A 16,171-nucleotide genomic window follows, 5' to 3' on the forward strand; every position below is an offset into this window, starting at 1 on the left:
CTTCACTTCCAAAACTCGGTTCTATTGAATCACATAAATGTGCTTACAGGTAGAAATTAGTTCTCACTGCTCATGTTAAATGTGCAAAAATGGTAGTGAATACATATTATACTCAGCTTCTGAAATTCAGTTCTATTGAAATAAATATGGAACAGTTATGTGTGTAGCAGATGCAATAGAGAGTGAAGTCCTATTGCCCTGTGTATATAAGTTGGTGAACATGTGGACATGATCTGCTCCAGCTGTGATTCTCTCACTTGATTGCTGGCACTACAAAGGATGTAAAGGATGAAAGAAGGCTGCTTGTGCAAGGGTTCAATGCTCTGTTGTAACCTCTGCAATGACACACAAGCAAGAAGTTAGTGAATGAGAATGTGAGAATGAAAGAATGAGACAATGAGCAAGAAGTACCTGTAGATATGCATGGGGAAAACACAAATAAACTAGCACAACCAGTTTTGATAAATATCTTTACAACCGGTATGATTTAAACTACAAGGTTGCTTAAGAGTCAATAGCAGTTGATTCTGCTGTTGCAAGTGAACTTTTGAGAGATCATTGATCTGAAACATTTCTCCCTCTATGGGTACTACCTGGCCTGCTGAGTATTTCCAGCATTCTGTGTTCTCTTATTATTACTGCTGTTGCACATGTAGGCCCCATACTAGCCAGCTCTCGAAGATGTCATCACAATTTTTTAAATAAAAATAAAAAGACTCAGAAATGAGAGAGATAAAAAAGGCTGAAGTTCATCGTTATTTTGTTGTTACTGATTTTTAAACAGGTTTTTGGAATAAGATTCCTTCTCTTTTGATCGTAGGCATTTCAGAAGAATGGAATTGGTCTGCGAGCTAACTGTCACACATTATCCAATGATGGGAATGGAATAATTTATGGCATTGTAAATTTCAGATGATCACAAAAGTGGAACTAGAGAAAGTCCAAGATCACTGACATTCCATAATTCACAACACATCTCCTATAAATAGGAAGGTATTGATCTGGTTAGATTTTAAACTCAGTGTAGAAATGTCAGAGCATTCTTGAATGGGTTAAAGAGAGAAAGGATGAATGAGATTGATGACAGGCTAAGAATCTAATCAGAGGGTTTAGAAGTTATCATAAAATGCAAAACTAAAGTTCCACATTAGATCACAGTGCTGGAAACCTCTTTTTAGTATCAGTAGTTTAACTTTCATTCAGTGGCACCCTGTTCCAGCTTCACCTGAAAAATGTGCTGCACTGATTTAAGATTCTGTAGGCTTGTCATGCTCCCATCACCCCATACATTCAGGTATTCAGCCAGTCGTTTTGTATGGGCCAAGCAAATTACTCACAACCATATCAGCCAAACCATATTGAACCCACATTGGGTAACAATCGGGAATGACAGTCTTAAAAATCAAAAACTGCAGATGCTGAAATTCTGAAATACAGTAGACAATGCTGGAAACACTCAGCAGGACAGGCTTCATCTGTGGAAAGAGAAATAGAGTTAAGTTTCTTATGAAGGGTCGTCAACCTGAAACTGCTTCTCTTTCCACATTTGCTGGCTGCCCTGCTGAGGGTCTGCAGCATTTTCTTTTTATATATTGAGAATTGGACCTGATTTCTACTGACTTTCCGCAACCACCTCCCACTCCATCAACACCTTTCCCTCACCGTGCCGCTCCCCCAACATTTGCAATTCAGAGTATCGATTACAGTGAGTTCTGAGTCAACTGGGTAAGCTGCATTTCTGAACATGCAATAGTGTAAAGGAAACACTATGAAATGATTAACTCATTATTGATTTCTATCAATTTTCATTTAACAGAAGAGATATTAAATGGGCTGCTGTTTCTATGACACTCAAAGTCCAAACTACCTCCTTTTTCTATGTTGATGTCTTTACAGATGTCAGGGATCAGCATGTGTCATGTCACTGGCACACTATGAGTTTTTGGACTAAGAAATTAGCACACTCAGCATGATCACTAGAAGTTAATCTGGGAATATGCTGCGATGGTGACTATGGTATTTTAAATCCAACATATATTGCAATATTCTGTAATCACATGTAGGCCATTTCTATCTCAGCTAGAATCTGTATTGGGGATTTCTAATTCCGGCTCTATTTATGGGGCCATCGCTGACCAAATGCAGAGGAAGTATCCCAACAGGAATGCCAAACCCGTCCAATTATGAACAGCAATGGGAGTGTCCTTGGAACTGATTGGTGATCACTTTGAACACAAAAAAAATACAATGTACCAAACTGAAACATTCCTGTGCATAATGTTACAAGAAATTGAGAAAATTGATCATCATACGTCTAATCATGAAACCCAGTTATCTCTCCGCAATGATTCTTCTCAACTGAAAGTGTAATGTCAACCAAGATTACCGTAAAGTTAATTAATACCATTAAACTTATACACACAAAGATATCACTGAAGCCTTATCACAGAAATCCTTCTGTTTTACCGAGTGATGGTATAAATTCTATTACAGAAAATTACAATGAATGTACAGGACATTTCATCTAACCATTCCATGTTGCTGATTATAGTCTCAAACCTCCCAGCATCCTTTGTCAACTGAATCCCTCTCGTCACATATGCTTGTTCCCTTTTCATTTAAATGCAGTAATGTTATTCACCTCAACCACCAGCTGTGGTAACAAGTTCTACACTTTCACCATTCTGTGGGTAAAGAAATTTCTTCCGAATTCCCCATTTGATTCCTTGGCGACAGCTTTATATTAATGACTTAAATTTGATATTGATTGCCTTCCCTCAGAAGTGGAAACATTCTTTCTGTTTTCCTCCTTGAAAACCTTTCATATTTTTAAAGAGTCGATTAATTTACCCCTCAACTTTTTTCTTTTCAACTTATGCATACACTTCTGTACAAATATGCACATTATTTGTAAATACTGCACATGACAGACTGCTCATTCGCAGCCAGAGGAAAAGAAGATTAGCTCTGATATAGATATTATTTTATGGTATTTTGGGAGAGACAGACTTTTAATTATTAACTTTAAACCATTGGCACTTGACTTATAAGGGAGTCACAGCTTTGAAGCATCAAAACCATTTTTCTTTAAACTGCAAAGTACAATCAGACACATATCAAAAACCTGCAGATGCTGAAAATCTAAAATAAAAATAGAAAATGCGGGAAATACTTATTTTCTCTCCTTCCCAGTTTTGATGAAGGGATTTTGACATGAAACATTAATTCTGTTTCCCCTCCCACAGATGTGGTCTGACTTGCAGAATATTTTCAGCATTTTCTGTTTGTAGTAAAGTATAATTAGACAATCATTTATATTTATTCTTCTACATAACTATGATCTAAGCACAATGATGAAAAATTGAAGCTGATAAACACTACTCATTCCCTTTGTAAAAAAAACACAGCTGTTTAGAGGATACCTACAGTATAACCATGCAGAGCTTTATAGAAATATATTCCTGCTCATTGAGGTGATAGCAGTTTCTGTAAGTGGACCATGTCCTGGTAATCTGGAATTACTAAATTAAAAATCAGTCCTTTGCTAACATTTATTGCCTGGGGAATGATAGTTAATCTATTCACAGTGACCTAATTACAGGATTAAATACAAGGGCTAATATCCAAATGTATGCTTCCTTTTAGCTGGATAATGACCTAGATCTAGAACACGCACATACCGTGCATGGCTGGTCCATTGGATTTTCTGGAATTGACCTTAATTATATATTCATACTAAACTCTAACCTGCATTAGCTTGGGATCTTGTATAGTTAGGTGGGTATGGGAGAATTGATGGCAGTATTTCAGTTCTTAAATGGCTTCAGTGGCCACTTAAATTGATTGTTTTGTTTTGTTAAAAAAAATTCCACTGACCTGGGAAATCTTTTGCATTGAATATGTAAAGTAGCAGCTGCTAGTAATGTCCCTTTCATAGATATGAGGGTGGAACTAGGAAACATGCAAACAACAAGTTGGCATCTTCAGCATACCAGAGTACTCATTTCCTTTTATATCATGGACCTGAAGTTTTTGAATAAGTCTCTTAAGGTATTTTATCAATCATCTACCAAATATTTCTCATAGTATTTCAAGAATACAATCTAAAAATAGGCCTCAAGAGAGAACCATATAGTTTGTGTGGGGCAATTCAACACTGAGGACGAAGGTGGTGTTAACACAGCGTAGTCAAAACCCAGTCATCTCAATTATTTCAGTCTGGATGGGTCACTGGGATATAATCCAAAACAAAGAAATGTCACATAAACTGTTTGCACTACAATTTGCTTCTGCCTTTCTAAAAACGTATGATGTTACACCTCTCATCATTAACCTGTCATTTGTCTGTCTCCTCCATCTGTCTGCAATTCTTTCAGTGTACTTACTTCTGTGGTTTCGCCAGAAATTCAAATTGTGTTCCCAATGCTGAAGCTCAAATCATCCACACATGCAGAAAATATAGGTGAACTTGTGTGTTCTTTCCAACTCTTCCTTTGCCTGAGAACTAGCAATGTACTTCCTAGGACCCAGATTTTGGTGGCAATGGTTGGTTTTGGCATCTTCTGCCTCTGGACTCCCTGTGAAGTCCATCAGCAGAGCCTCATCATGCTAAGATCCTGCAGCATTTATTACAAAGAACTAACTATTGGGAATCTGTAAGACCACTGAAGACAGGTAAGAAAGTTACTTGTGAAAAAAAAAGTTTTCGTGGTTTATTTTTAATTGCAAAATGATTTTGGGCTATTTTAGCTGCCTTTATTTTTTAAAAGTTTGTAATCATTTTAATTTTTTAAGTCTTTGTTTCATTTTTGATAGTTTTTAAATATTTCTGCCTGTCAGAGATATTAAGAAACATCTACATCTGAATGTTTTGACAGTGGCCCTGCCAGAGCTCAGACCTCAACACTGATGTCCTGGATACCCAAAGCCAGATATTTAGGCCCATTGCATGCAGACCAGATATGTGTGGGATGGCAATTGCAGTTGCCAGCAAAACTTGATCAACTAATTCTTTCCATGAAGCTACATTTCTTTTGATATCATATAGGTGAATTTTGGAGTAAGCCATATAAAATATTTTATCAATCATCTCCAAAAAAATCTATTAAACTATATTAGAATACAATATCACTGGAAGCCCTTCATCCAAATGTTAATCATTGCTTCAAAAAGTTACTACTGAGTTAATCTTAAAGTAAATCCATGATGGTCTTATGTGATTAACCTATGTTGTTCAAATGTTCATTCATTTAATTGTGAATTATAGGTTCTAAGAGTTTGTTCGCAACAGATATTAGATTATTTGTGCCCTTGAATATTAAGCAAAATAAATTCTTCTCTGTATATTCTCTTCTTGTGTTACCATCTTGGAATACTAACTTCTTTGAGCAGTATCTAAATGAAATGATTAACCCATTACCAAAATCATATTTTAAATTAATATAGCAAACAGTAAAATTTCACCCAATGTGTTAACCGATTCATTTATAATTACACAGGGGAATTTACATTCCCAATTTGCTTAAAAATTCTAAATCAAAAAAAAATGTTCATTTTTCACATATAATCAAATGGATATGATTTTGCTTACTGAACATTGTTTATATTTTTCTGCAGCATCCCAGTAGTTATGAATAGTGTGCAGCTCTAACCACTGCTTTAATTTTTAATCATAAACAAATGCATTGAACATTACTGTTTCTCTGATTTTTCGCACTGTGGATTGGTGCATGTAGCCACATGGCTAAAATGAATCCTGCAGAGCAACCTTGTGTAATAATCACCACTGGTCAACTTCAGACATCACTGGAAAAGAAACAATCAAACCTCAGTGAGGATATGCAATCAATTTTTGTTTTAGGTTCAAAGAGAGACCAATCTGATAAAAATCACTGGACGTGGGACTTGAACAGTACTTCAGTTTCTGCAGTCTGTAACCATGCAAGCTCCTTGTGATGAATATGTAGTTTAGACCAATTCCACAAGATCCATTGTACCAGCACTGCAAGCGCTTACATGGATGTCATTGCATTCTGCATCCTTAATGCACTGGGTGAATACCGTCAGCTGGAGAATAGGGTATCTGCATGCTCCACTACTACTTCACTTTCAAATACAGATTCTATTATCCATGAGTTGTGTAGCTCAATGGAATTAATTTGTGTGAAGACCTGCTCCACACCACAACTTTTATGTTCAGTTTTAAGGTCTGTATACTGGAGAGAATTGATCATTTTAAAGGAAGTGCATTATAGGGCAAAGTGGAATTTAGCATTTGTGTAGCAAAGATTGTGGGGGTAAGCGAGGGAGCACCTTGTAATGTAGTCATTGGGTTATATGACTTGCTAAATGTTGCAGAGAATTGTCAGCTGGATCACACAAAGATGTTCCACGTTGACGTAAAGTTTAAAAGAAGGGAATGTGAAATGAAGTTCAAATTGAAAATGTAGATGAGCTGGATTTTGCTGGGAAATGCTGTCAGTTCTGCAAGGAATTGTTGGCAATTCCTAGTATAAGTGTCAGCAAATCTGGAATTTCCATGCGGGTGTGCACAAACACATAAGTCCCAAACTCACAGGAAGTCATTCACTGATGACCCCCTGACGTGGCTCCTACACTGAACTCCTCATGGAATTTCAAAGTTGTATCAGTTCTTTGGCATCTACAATAGAGAACCTTCTGAAAGAACCAACACCAGATTAGAACTGTCATAGCGAGTTCTCCTCCATGAAGGGTTATTGAGGATTAAGGCAAGTGCCTGTATTTTTAGATGTGTTTTTATTGTTTTTTTATTTAAACATGTTGTGTGTTTTAAGTGTTTTTTTTATTTAAAATAATAATTTGATTAATTTGTATTGCTTGGAGAGCTTTTTAAAAAAAATATTTCTCAACCATAGAATCATTCAAAAACATTTACAGAATTACAACAGCTTTTATGTCCTACTGACAGACAGGGTGGGGTTTTCTTGCTTTTTCTTTTATCACTAGTGGGTGGAATGCAATCACAGAATCCCCAAAGCCAGGTATTATTAAAAGTAAGGAAACTTGGTCCAATTGTTTATGCATTGAAGTGTTTTGATAGATGTTGACTTTTGCTGCTTCTGCAATAAAACAGGAAATGCTTAAGATATTCAGCAGGTCAGTCAACATCTGCAGTAAAAGAACAAAGTAATGCTTCAGTCACCCTGAAACACTAACTCTCATTCCCCACAAATACTGCCTGACCTGCCAAATATTTCCAGCATTTTCTGTTTTATTTCAAATTTCTAGTGTTTATAATTTTACTTTCAGCTTTTCTGAGAACTCCAGTGAAGGAGTTTCTATTCTTTTCCCATTTTTCCCTTTGATGGGTGCAGATTGATATTATAGAACATAAAACAAAGCATGCCTGTACATCTCTATCATGCAAGGGAAGTTCTCCTTTTGACCCTTATAGAAGATGAATAAGCTGTGACTTGTATTCCACATGTGAATGGGAAAACACAAACAGAAACAATGGCATCACATGTCATGAAATCTGATGTTTTCACCAAATATTGTGTTCATTCCCATTAAAGGTATCAAGAGAAAGCAGCAAATTACCAGACTATGAAATATTTCATTATATCTAAGTAGGCAAGTAGTTGGGTGGTTAGATAGGTAGAAGGCCGTGCCGGGGGTGTGTGTGTGTGTGTGTGTGTGTGTGTGTGTGTGTGTGTGTGTGTGTGTGTGTGTGTGTGTGTGTGTGTGTGTGTGTGAGCGAGAGAGAGAGAGGGGGGAGGGGGAGAGGGAGAGACAGAGAGAAACAGAGAGAGAGAGAGAGACACAGAGAGTTGCCATGGTGGGGGGAGGGAGGGAGGGGGGAGGGGGCAGTGGAGAGGAATCATTGAATTTCTGTCCAACTTTGATTGTTAAGGTGAATGCAGTGAGGTAAAATAGATCAAATGAGGCTATGCCAGTGTGACTTAGTTTCAGCTATTCTGCCATTGGCCTTTGACTCCAGTAGAATATGTTGCTGTGAGTGGAAATGTTTCAACTTTGTCAATGATCTAGTACTGTGTCCAAGACAGCTAATGAAACAATAAGGCTGTACAAAATCATGTACACAAGAGGTAGAAGAGAATGATGAAGGTGACAATTAGTACTGAGCAGAGTAAAACAATATAATGTTTAATTTAACTGAGTTTTCAATTAATCATTTAGATTATGTGTCTCAGATTTACTGGATGAATTACTGGAGCTCTTGTGGAGTAGGTAGTTTTTTTTACATTTGCATTGTGTGACCAGGAGTTTGCACCCTCCCTTATCATGTCACCACTCAGTGAAATCAATAATTAATATCTCTGGCAAGAATCTCCCATTGATTATTTTAACCTGTTCTTGAACCCATTTAAGTTGATCTGAAAACACTGTAATGTACAAAAGTAAATTCCACCAAGGCTATTAGAAAATGGACATATCTCTTTGATGAATGAAGTTGAATTGTGCACTTATACATGACACAATTGCGGTTTTTACACTCAATCTGGACACAATGACTGACAAAGCATTGAGCTGCATACATAGAGATGAAATTTCATAGCGAGTTAGTCGTGAGTATATGAAATTTATGATAGAGGTGAAAAATAATTGCTTCAGAATTCTCCATGTTTAATTGGAGAAAACTGTGAGCTATCCGTACAAATTCAGTGGAGGAGTTAAGAGAGATGGTAATGGATTGAAGCATGGCTTTGGAGAGGGGAAACTGTTAGATAATTAAGATATAGAAATTAACCCCATCAGTGTTCATGTGATAAATTGGCCCTTACATTTGTGAAATAATTTATTAAGAGGCAACTTGTACAACATCAGAAAGTGGAGAGAACCTAGAAAAGTCAAGTTCAGAGCAGCTTCAGCCGTGATCTAATAGTAATAGAATCAAGCATTGGCAAGACCATTGGATGACAGAGAAGAGGTATCCCAGTTGGGGGGCAAAGACAGCAAAGGGGTTGAATAGGATGAAGAGGGAAAATTCAGGACATTCACAGAATCTTATTCATCATTTTAATGTGGACTGATTCTGTGTTGTGGTGAGAGGATGCAACTGAATTGGAGATTCAGACCACAAATTGCAGGAAAGATAAGCATGAATTTGACAAGCAATGTCATGTTCAAGGAAAAGCAATTGGAAACTTTCACTGCTACCCAGGTGCTTCAATGAGATTACATAGATTGGTCTAGTTCTTGTGTGCTGGGAATTCATTTGGGCCCCAGAGGTATGTATTGAACAGAGATTATTCGCATCTTCGGAATTCCACAAGATATCTCACCTTGAGGTGCAGTACAGTAGGGACCAGTGGACCACTAGCCCACTACACCTAGCACGGATTGTGCTGTTTCTTCCACAGTGCAAATACAAAGACAACCTGGATCACACAGTAAATTTCATCCGCTTTTTCCCCCAGTCCCATTTAACCTACATTCCAGCCAAATAATACAAGGACTGCCACCCAGTTGAGATACTCTACACAGGCAGCATAAATGGAACTGTGGACCAGCTTGCATTGTTTTCAGAACTGAAGAGGATAATGATAAAATAATTGGGAAGGATTAATATACAAGGACAGAATGCAAGATCACTTTGTATCAACTTGTTTGGGGAAATCAATGATCATCTAAAGACTCTGACAACTAGCTCATTTGTTTTCATGAATCATTCTACCACACTGTGAACGGAATGGGTTATACATCATACTATGGGCTTTCAACCTGGGATCCAGGGATCTGTAAACTACATCTAGAGGTCTGTAAGAGATGATTATGACGATAATGTAACTAAGATCTGTGAATTGATAAATAACAGAGTGCCAAACTTAAACTGAATGCTATTCATTATTTCAGTGTGGGCTGCTTCGGCACTGTGGGAAGAGAAAACAAACTGATTGGAGATTCACTAAGCAAATTGCAGGAATGATAAGCATTCCATGTCATTTCAACAATTTACTCCTTACTATCTCGATGGGTTGGATCATACCGAATTGCCATGGACTATCACCTGCTGTTTGCCGCTCATTCTTTAGCTACGTGTTGAAATGTGGAATTCGACAATGAATGTGGAATTCGACAGGCGCTGCCCTGTCTGAGCTTCTGCTCCACTGCTGTGTTCTCTGTGAGGCACCAATGTACTGAAAAGAGGGGCCAGATGGAAATTTCATTCACCTCTCTCAGTTTTATGTCAGGATGGCTGGTAAAGCACAACACCTCAGGACTAACCCTCACCCATTCATTTGAAAAAAGTAGTCAACTCAAAGTGAAAAAGTAAGTATAGTAAAACAGTTTACTTATTTTGCTCCATTTTTCTTTATCCTAATGTTTGCAATTATTTTAAGGTATTTTTAATGAATTTATTTATCAGCATAATTTACTTAGCAATAGTTCAAAGGTGATGTTGAGATGTCAAATGGGCATCAAGGCAACCTGGAGATGGGGCCTCAGGATCCTGCTACTGAGGCCTAGTTGGCTAGCAGAGCCCTCTGCTGTGCGTGACAACTTTTGTGTACAGAGGGTCAGCTCAGCTCATCCTCCACATCCACAGCTGATTAGTGTAGTTGGCAGGTTCAGGCTATGAGGCAGTTCCAGGACAATCTGGGTAAGTGGTTTATTCCAGACTACACTGAATGTAAAGTTGGCATCATTCTGTGAACCAGCCTTTGCCATTCAAAGTTAAGAGAAATGACCATAGCTGGGAGTCACTTGAGACATGTGCTCTGCTATAGCCATTCTTCCTGTTTCACTCACCGTGCATCTGGCTGGTGGGTGGGTGAGAAAATAAATAGGAAATAATTGACTTTCTTTCCACTTCTGATCATTAAGGTAAAGGCAGTGAGGATAGGAAAGGAACAGAAGGATATGCCAAACTGCAGAAAAATGGGATTCATGTAGATAGTCATTTCAGTTGGCACTGAGGAGTAGGGCTGAAGGGCCTATTTCTGTGTTGTACAACACTATGATCCTATGACAAAGGTCTTCAACAATATTCCAAGTCCTGGAACATTATAGTTCAGAGCGGTGGGAAAGGGCACAGGGGTCAGTAACATGTGACACAGTAAGGATTGCATCTTATTTTATTAAAGATTGCTGCTGTACAGCCCCCAGTCCAGGCTGTGTGTTTAAGTATCATTTGAATTAACAGCGGCTGGTAGGGCAATGTTCAGAAGCCATTAAAATGGTGCATCCTCCCCTCAACTGAATCATAACTGCTGACGAGCATGACATTTTTGTCTGGGCGTTTACTGTTTAATTTGAAATAAGGGAGTCCTTTGCAATCTTTTCACAATTCTGGTCAAATGGTGAAACACATATCTTGGAGAATCCAGGGATTGAATCCAGTCTCAGCTACAACAACAAATATTAATTTAGGAGGTAAGCACTATGCTTCTCCAAGATAAGCAGCTGTTCTCTTCACTGAGTGGGTTTTGAGGCCTTGAGTTCAATATTTGACATCTTTAATCAAGCTGCCAAAAATTAAGAACTTGTAGATGCACAGACAGACAATCATATGGCAAAAATCCTCTTTACCTGTACAACAAGCTAATGCTCACTGTATATTCAACAGATTTCTAAAAGTGTCTACTCCTCTGTTTCAAACATTTTAGGGTCAGATGAATAAAGGTTGTACTATACCAAATGATTTGAAAAATATTATCCAGAAATTTCTAATGAACAGCAAAAAGCATCACAGGGTCAAACCAGCTAACAGAAAATTTAGAAAATTGTGCACGCAAAGGAAGATTGATACGTGAAATATTCCACAAGGTACCAGTTCAATTTGATAGAATGCTCGCTTTATGCAGACCATTTCTTAATGTGAATATATTTACATCTCAGGAAATTCCATTAAAATATTAAATGCTTCACAGATTATAAATCAAATGTCAAAATAAATAGTCTTTTCCTATGAGCTTTCTACCTGTGGGAATGAAACTGGAGACAAAGTGAGCTGACATGAATCACATTCCACTGGGAGTGAAGGGCAATCGAATGGATGAGCGTTATTGGATTTCATCATCTGAATTACCCTGCTAATGGAAACTGAAGTCAGTTCTGAGCATTACTGAACATCTGCTCATTAAGAAGCTTTCATACCTGTGTACAATCCTAAATTCCACATTGTCTTATGACTATTCTTTTGCTAGCTGAATGAGGATACTTCCGTTTAACTGAACACTTACCGGAGAGGCAGCTGCCTCTGTGGTAAAGTCAGTGCTATTTATCAACATGTCATATTCACCTCAGCCATCAGTTTATCAAAAATCTTGTGGCTCAAATCAAGTTGTTAAATATAGGTACTCCCTGTGTCATGTAACACTCAACTTATGTAATTCTGCCTTTCTGCAAAAAAAACTTACTGTGCAAATTTTTTAGGATACAAATAAGTAAGTGGGAACCACTTGCAGCCACATGGGTAGGGCACATGGCTACCTTCTGTGGCTTGGCCTGTTTTGGTTGCCAGACATGTAGCTGTTCGATAAGTTGAAGCAATTTCAGTGTTTGATGTTGTAATCATGTTTAAAGGTGACGTGAAACACCATGTAATCACACCAGATTAACGTATGTGAGGTTAACGTTAAATTAGTCTCTAACTAATCCATGAGTTTTTAGTTTTATTTCTACAGTCTATTTAGCTTTTTCTTATTTCATTGCAGAATACAGTGTGTTCATGCAGTGCATAAAATATGATAGGATAGGAACTCACTGCCATCAAAGTATAAAATGAAATAATAAATTCAACTTCAGTGAAACCCAGTTTAGCTGAAATTCACTTTATGGAACAGCTTCTTACATAAATTGGTGACTTCCTGTACAACAATGTACATTGTAGCAGGAAAGGTAATGACCGGGTCAACTGAGGAGTTTCTGAGAAATCTATGACTTTGCTCCCTATGTTTATCCTGTAAGCATATAATTGAGTGCAATGAATGTTCTTCAAGGTTAGGCCAGAATATTTCTTTTGCCCTCATAAACTATCCCCATTGAAGAATCTTTTCCAAATCCTTTCCAATCTAATATTGGTCAACTGAAACAGGACCATTTAGGTTTCAGTAAAAGCCTGGAAATTTTGTTTTCACTTTCTTGGTTCTGCCACATCACAACCAGTTCAGAGGAAGCTTAACACTAATTTGTTTCACACTACAGAGCAAGTTCTTTACTCATTTAAACTCATCTTAAATTATATAGACCTCAATCGGCACAACCCAGTAAGCAATGAAGCATTGAGCATCAAAAAGCATATTAAAAAGATCTTTGAAGTGCATGTAACTCTATACTAAGTTATCATTGAAGTTATTAGCTGCAAGCTATTAAAATGGATTATCACCATAACAACCCCTCTGAGAAAACAAATAAAAGAATTGTTATTATAGTTGACATTTTTTTGCTTTGTTCTACCCATGTCTATTAACTTTTGAATAACTTTGTTTGAACATTGCCTTGGTTGAATCGTCAGAGCACTTGCTAGGGTGGGCCTTCAAGTTTGCCACCCAGTGTAAAAACGTGACATAGAAAATCACTGAAACTTTGGAGTTTGATTGCATGACGGAGTTCAGTTATGCCAAATAATTTAATGATGCTTTAACTTTCATGTCTAATCATTAATGATTACCAACTGCTAATCCTACAGAGAATATAGATAATTAGGTTCTTGTCTACCATAGGTGGAACTTCTCAAGATGCAAGCTTGTTGATCAAGGTTGTGTCCCATTCTCTGTTGAAACTATGTGGTCTGAATTTAGTTCCTTGATGAATTCTGAGCTTCTTGTCCAATCAGTGATCTTACGTAAAGATGAAAATTCATTATGCTGCAAGTTCTCTGGTGATGTGGTAAAATAATGGGGAGCTCCCCATTTCCAATGGGACCCTTACACTCTTCTGGCACATCGACAGTTTTCAGTCTGTAGAATATTAGTCTAAAACCTGCACAATATTGGCCAATTAAACATCCAGATCAAATTCACCAGCATGTCAAGTGCTGGTGACTTAAGCAGGCTGCTCCAGCACATCAGCGACTCTGCTCTGTCATTGGATTTCATGTGAAGTCCAATGGCAGAGCCCCGTCTTGGTGGAATCCCCCAGCATTACAATGGGGAATCTGTGGATCAGACCCAGGGTAAGATTGGAAACACCATTCAACTGAAAGGGGTTTCCCAACCTGGAGATTTGGAAGAAAAAGATCAGTTATTTATTGTTTACTTGTATTATTTTAATGTTTTAAATTATTTCTTAGTGTGCTATTGTGTTTATAATTAATTTTAGTAGCTTTTAATCTTTTTTATTTAATCATTTACATACATCACAATAATTAATTATGTCAGATAACAGACACAATCAAAAATCTTTAAAATATGTTCTCAGTTTTAACAGGAGACAAAATTCTGCCCCCAACCTTGCCTCTTCTTAAAGGTCCTCAGGGTGTTCAGGGGGTGGAGGACCTCAGTGTTGCACCAGGTTAAGTCCTGTTTGTCACTGAGGCTTTGCTACGCCTCATCAGGTACCTCCTGGGTGCGGAGGATCAGCTTGATCAATCCTCCACATTGTGGCACAGCTAAGAGTGGGTATTGGGTGGGTGGGGACTATGGGCAGTGAGTCTGGGCAGCAGGCTGAATCCACTCTGTTTCCTGATATGCAAATACTGGAATGGAAAATGTGAGAAAATAAAATTCAGTTCTGATCACTAGGGCAATTTTTAACACAACTTGACCCTATAGTGGAAATTTGAAGGCCAAGCTAATGGACAGAACAAAGCTGAGTAATCATCTGTGTTCTAGAAGACAAAAAAAAGTCCAGAGGACTCGCAGTGTTTTTTTCTGCTGCTGAGGACCTTCCTGCAGATTGCCACTGCAACCACTCACCTTATTACCCGTGCAGTTAATTCCAAGGTTATTCATGGACGGCATCTTTCCATCGAGCCCTGGCTGCTGCAGCTGCTGCTCTCGTTGCAGCTGTTCTCTCATCTTCCGAGCTTCCTGGATGGCCTTCATCACTGCGTCCTGGTCACCCAGGAAGGCTGTCGAATTCAGAGTTGAGAGGATGTCTAAAGTAGAGAGAGGATAAGTGGGCATAACAATTGATAACTTACAACAGAGACCCTCTTTCTTTCAATGCAAGAACCAATTATGTAATAAACTACACAGTATACTCCATCTATTGTCAAATTCAAAATACTCAATATCAAAAGTGTGCCTTATTCCACAGTCAACTTTGTTTATCGTTCAAAAAGAATACTCATTAAAACAGAAGCAGATTTGGATTCAGATAAGAATCTCCCAAAGCTATTAATTATTAATGAAGCCATTCCTTTCAGTACATTATCTGGAACATTGATTCCTAAGAATGTGCTCTGCACTGCCACAATCATCTCTTGCAAATAGATTTGCGCTTCTTAACTAGATGTATTAGACCCTGTACCACTGACCCAATTCAGGTAATATTGGAGTAGGCAAAGCTGAGAGAGCAGTTAAAACTACTTTCCCAGCTGCTGTTATTTTTCATTCTCATTTTTTTAATGTTCATCATCTCTTTTCAAATGGCTTTAAAATAACCAATTTTGTTTAAGATGTGAATTACTGAAGTGCAGTGATCTGTATAGGGATGTAGGACTTTTTGGTAATGAATAATGTTTCCCTCCGGACTCTGTTTTCAGTTGTATCAGTCAGGCTTTCTGCTGCTCATCACCCAAAGCCAATAAGCACTTTTCAATTATGTTCGGCGCCACTGCCTTAATCAGAACTACAAATTATTTTGAACTCTGTATTGCAAATGAGGACAAAAGAAAGAATGCATTTAGAGTTTGCTCATTAGTTCTTTCCCTTTTTTTGACGCAATAAGAAGCAAACTGCTCAAGGTGGACTATAAAATCCAGGTAAAAAATACTTTCCAAGCTTAATACCTTCCAGAAAGAGAGCAGCAAAACTCACATGTAGACAACTTTTCTGTATTTCCATGATTACTGTAAATATAACTATTCAAGCTGTAGCACGGGCAGATGTATTTCCAAGGAATAAATCCTGGATTCCTTTCTTTCAATGAGAAGCTTCACTCAACACTGTGCTTCTTGTGAGTGCAGGTCTTAGGAATGAAAAATTCCTATATTAGGCCGAATTTTTGGAGATCGCTGTAATACTGTGTAACTTATGACAACTCTTATAGACCTACTATA

The 16,171-nt window shown here is 37.8% G+C and overlaps 1 protein-coding gene across 1 annotated transcript in view; it reads right to left on the bottom strand.

Annotated features, from left to right (window-relative positions):
* Positions 1–16,171, bottom strand: part of sox6 (SRY-box transcription factor 6) — a 325,865-nt gene that overhangs the window by 32,910 nt on the left and 276,784 nt on the right. Inside the window, 1 exon segment of the mRNA XM_052029327.1 lies at positions 14,865–15,046. Coding sequence (XP_051885287.1) covers positions 14,865–15,046 — 182 coding nt within the window.

The sequence above is a fragment of the Pristis pectinata genome, chromosome 14, assembly GCF_009764475.1.
Source record: "Pristis pectinata isolate sPriPec2 chromosome 14, sPriPec2.1.pri, whole genome shotgun sequence".
NCBI classification, from domain to species: domain Eukaryota; kingdom Metazoa; phylum Chordata; class Chondrichthyes; order Rhinopristiformes; family Pristidae; genus Pristis; species Pristis pectinata.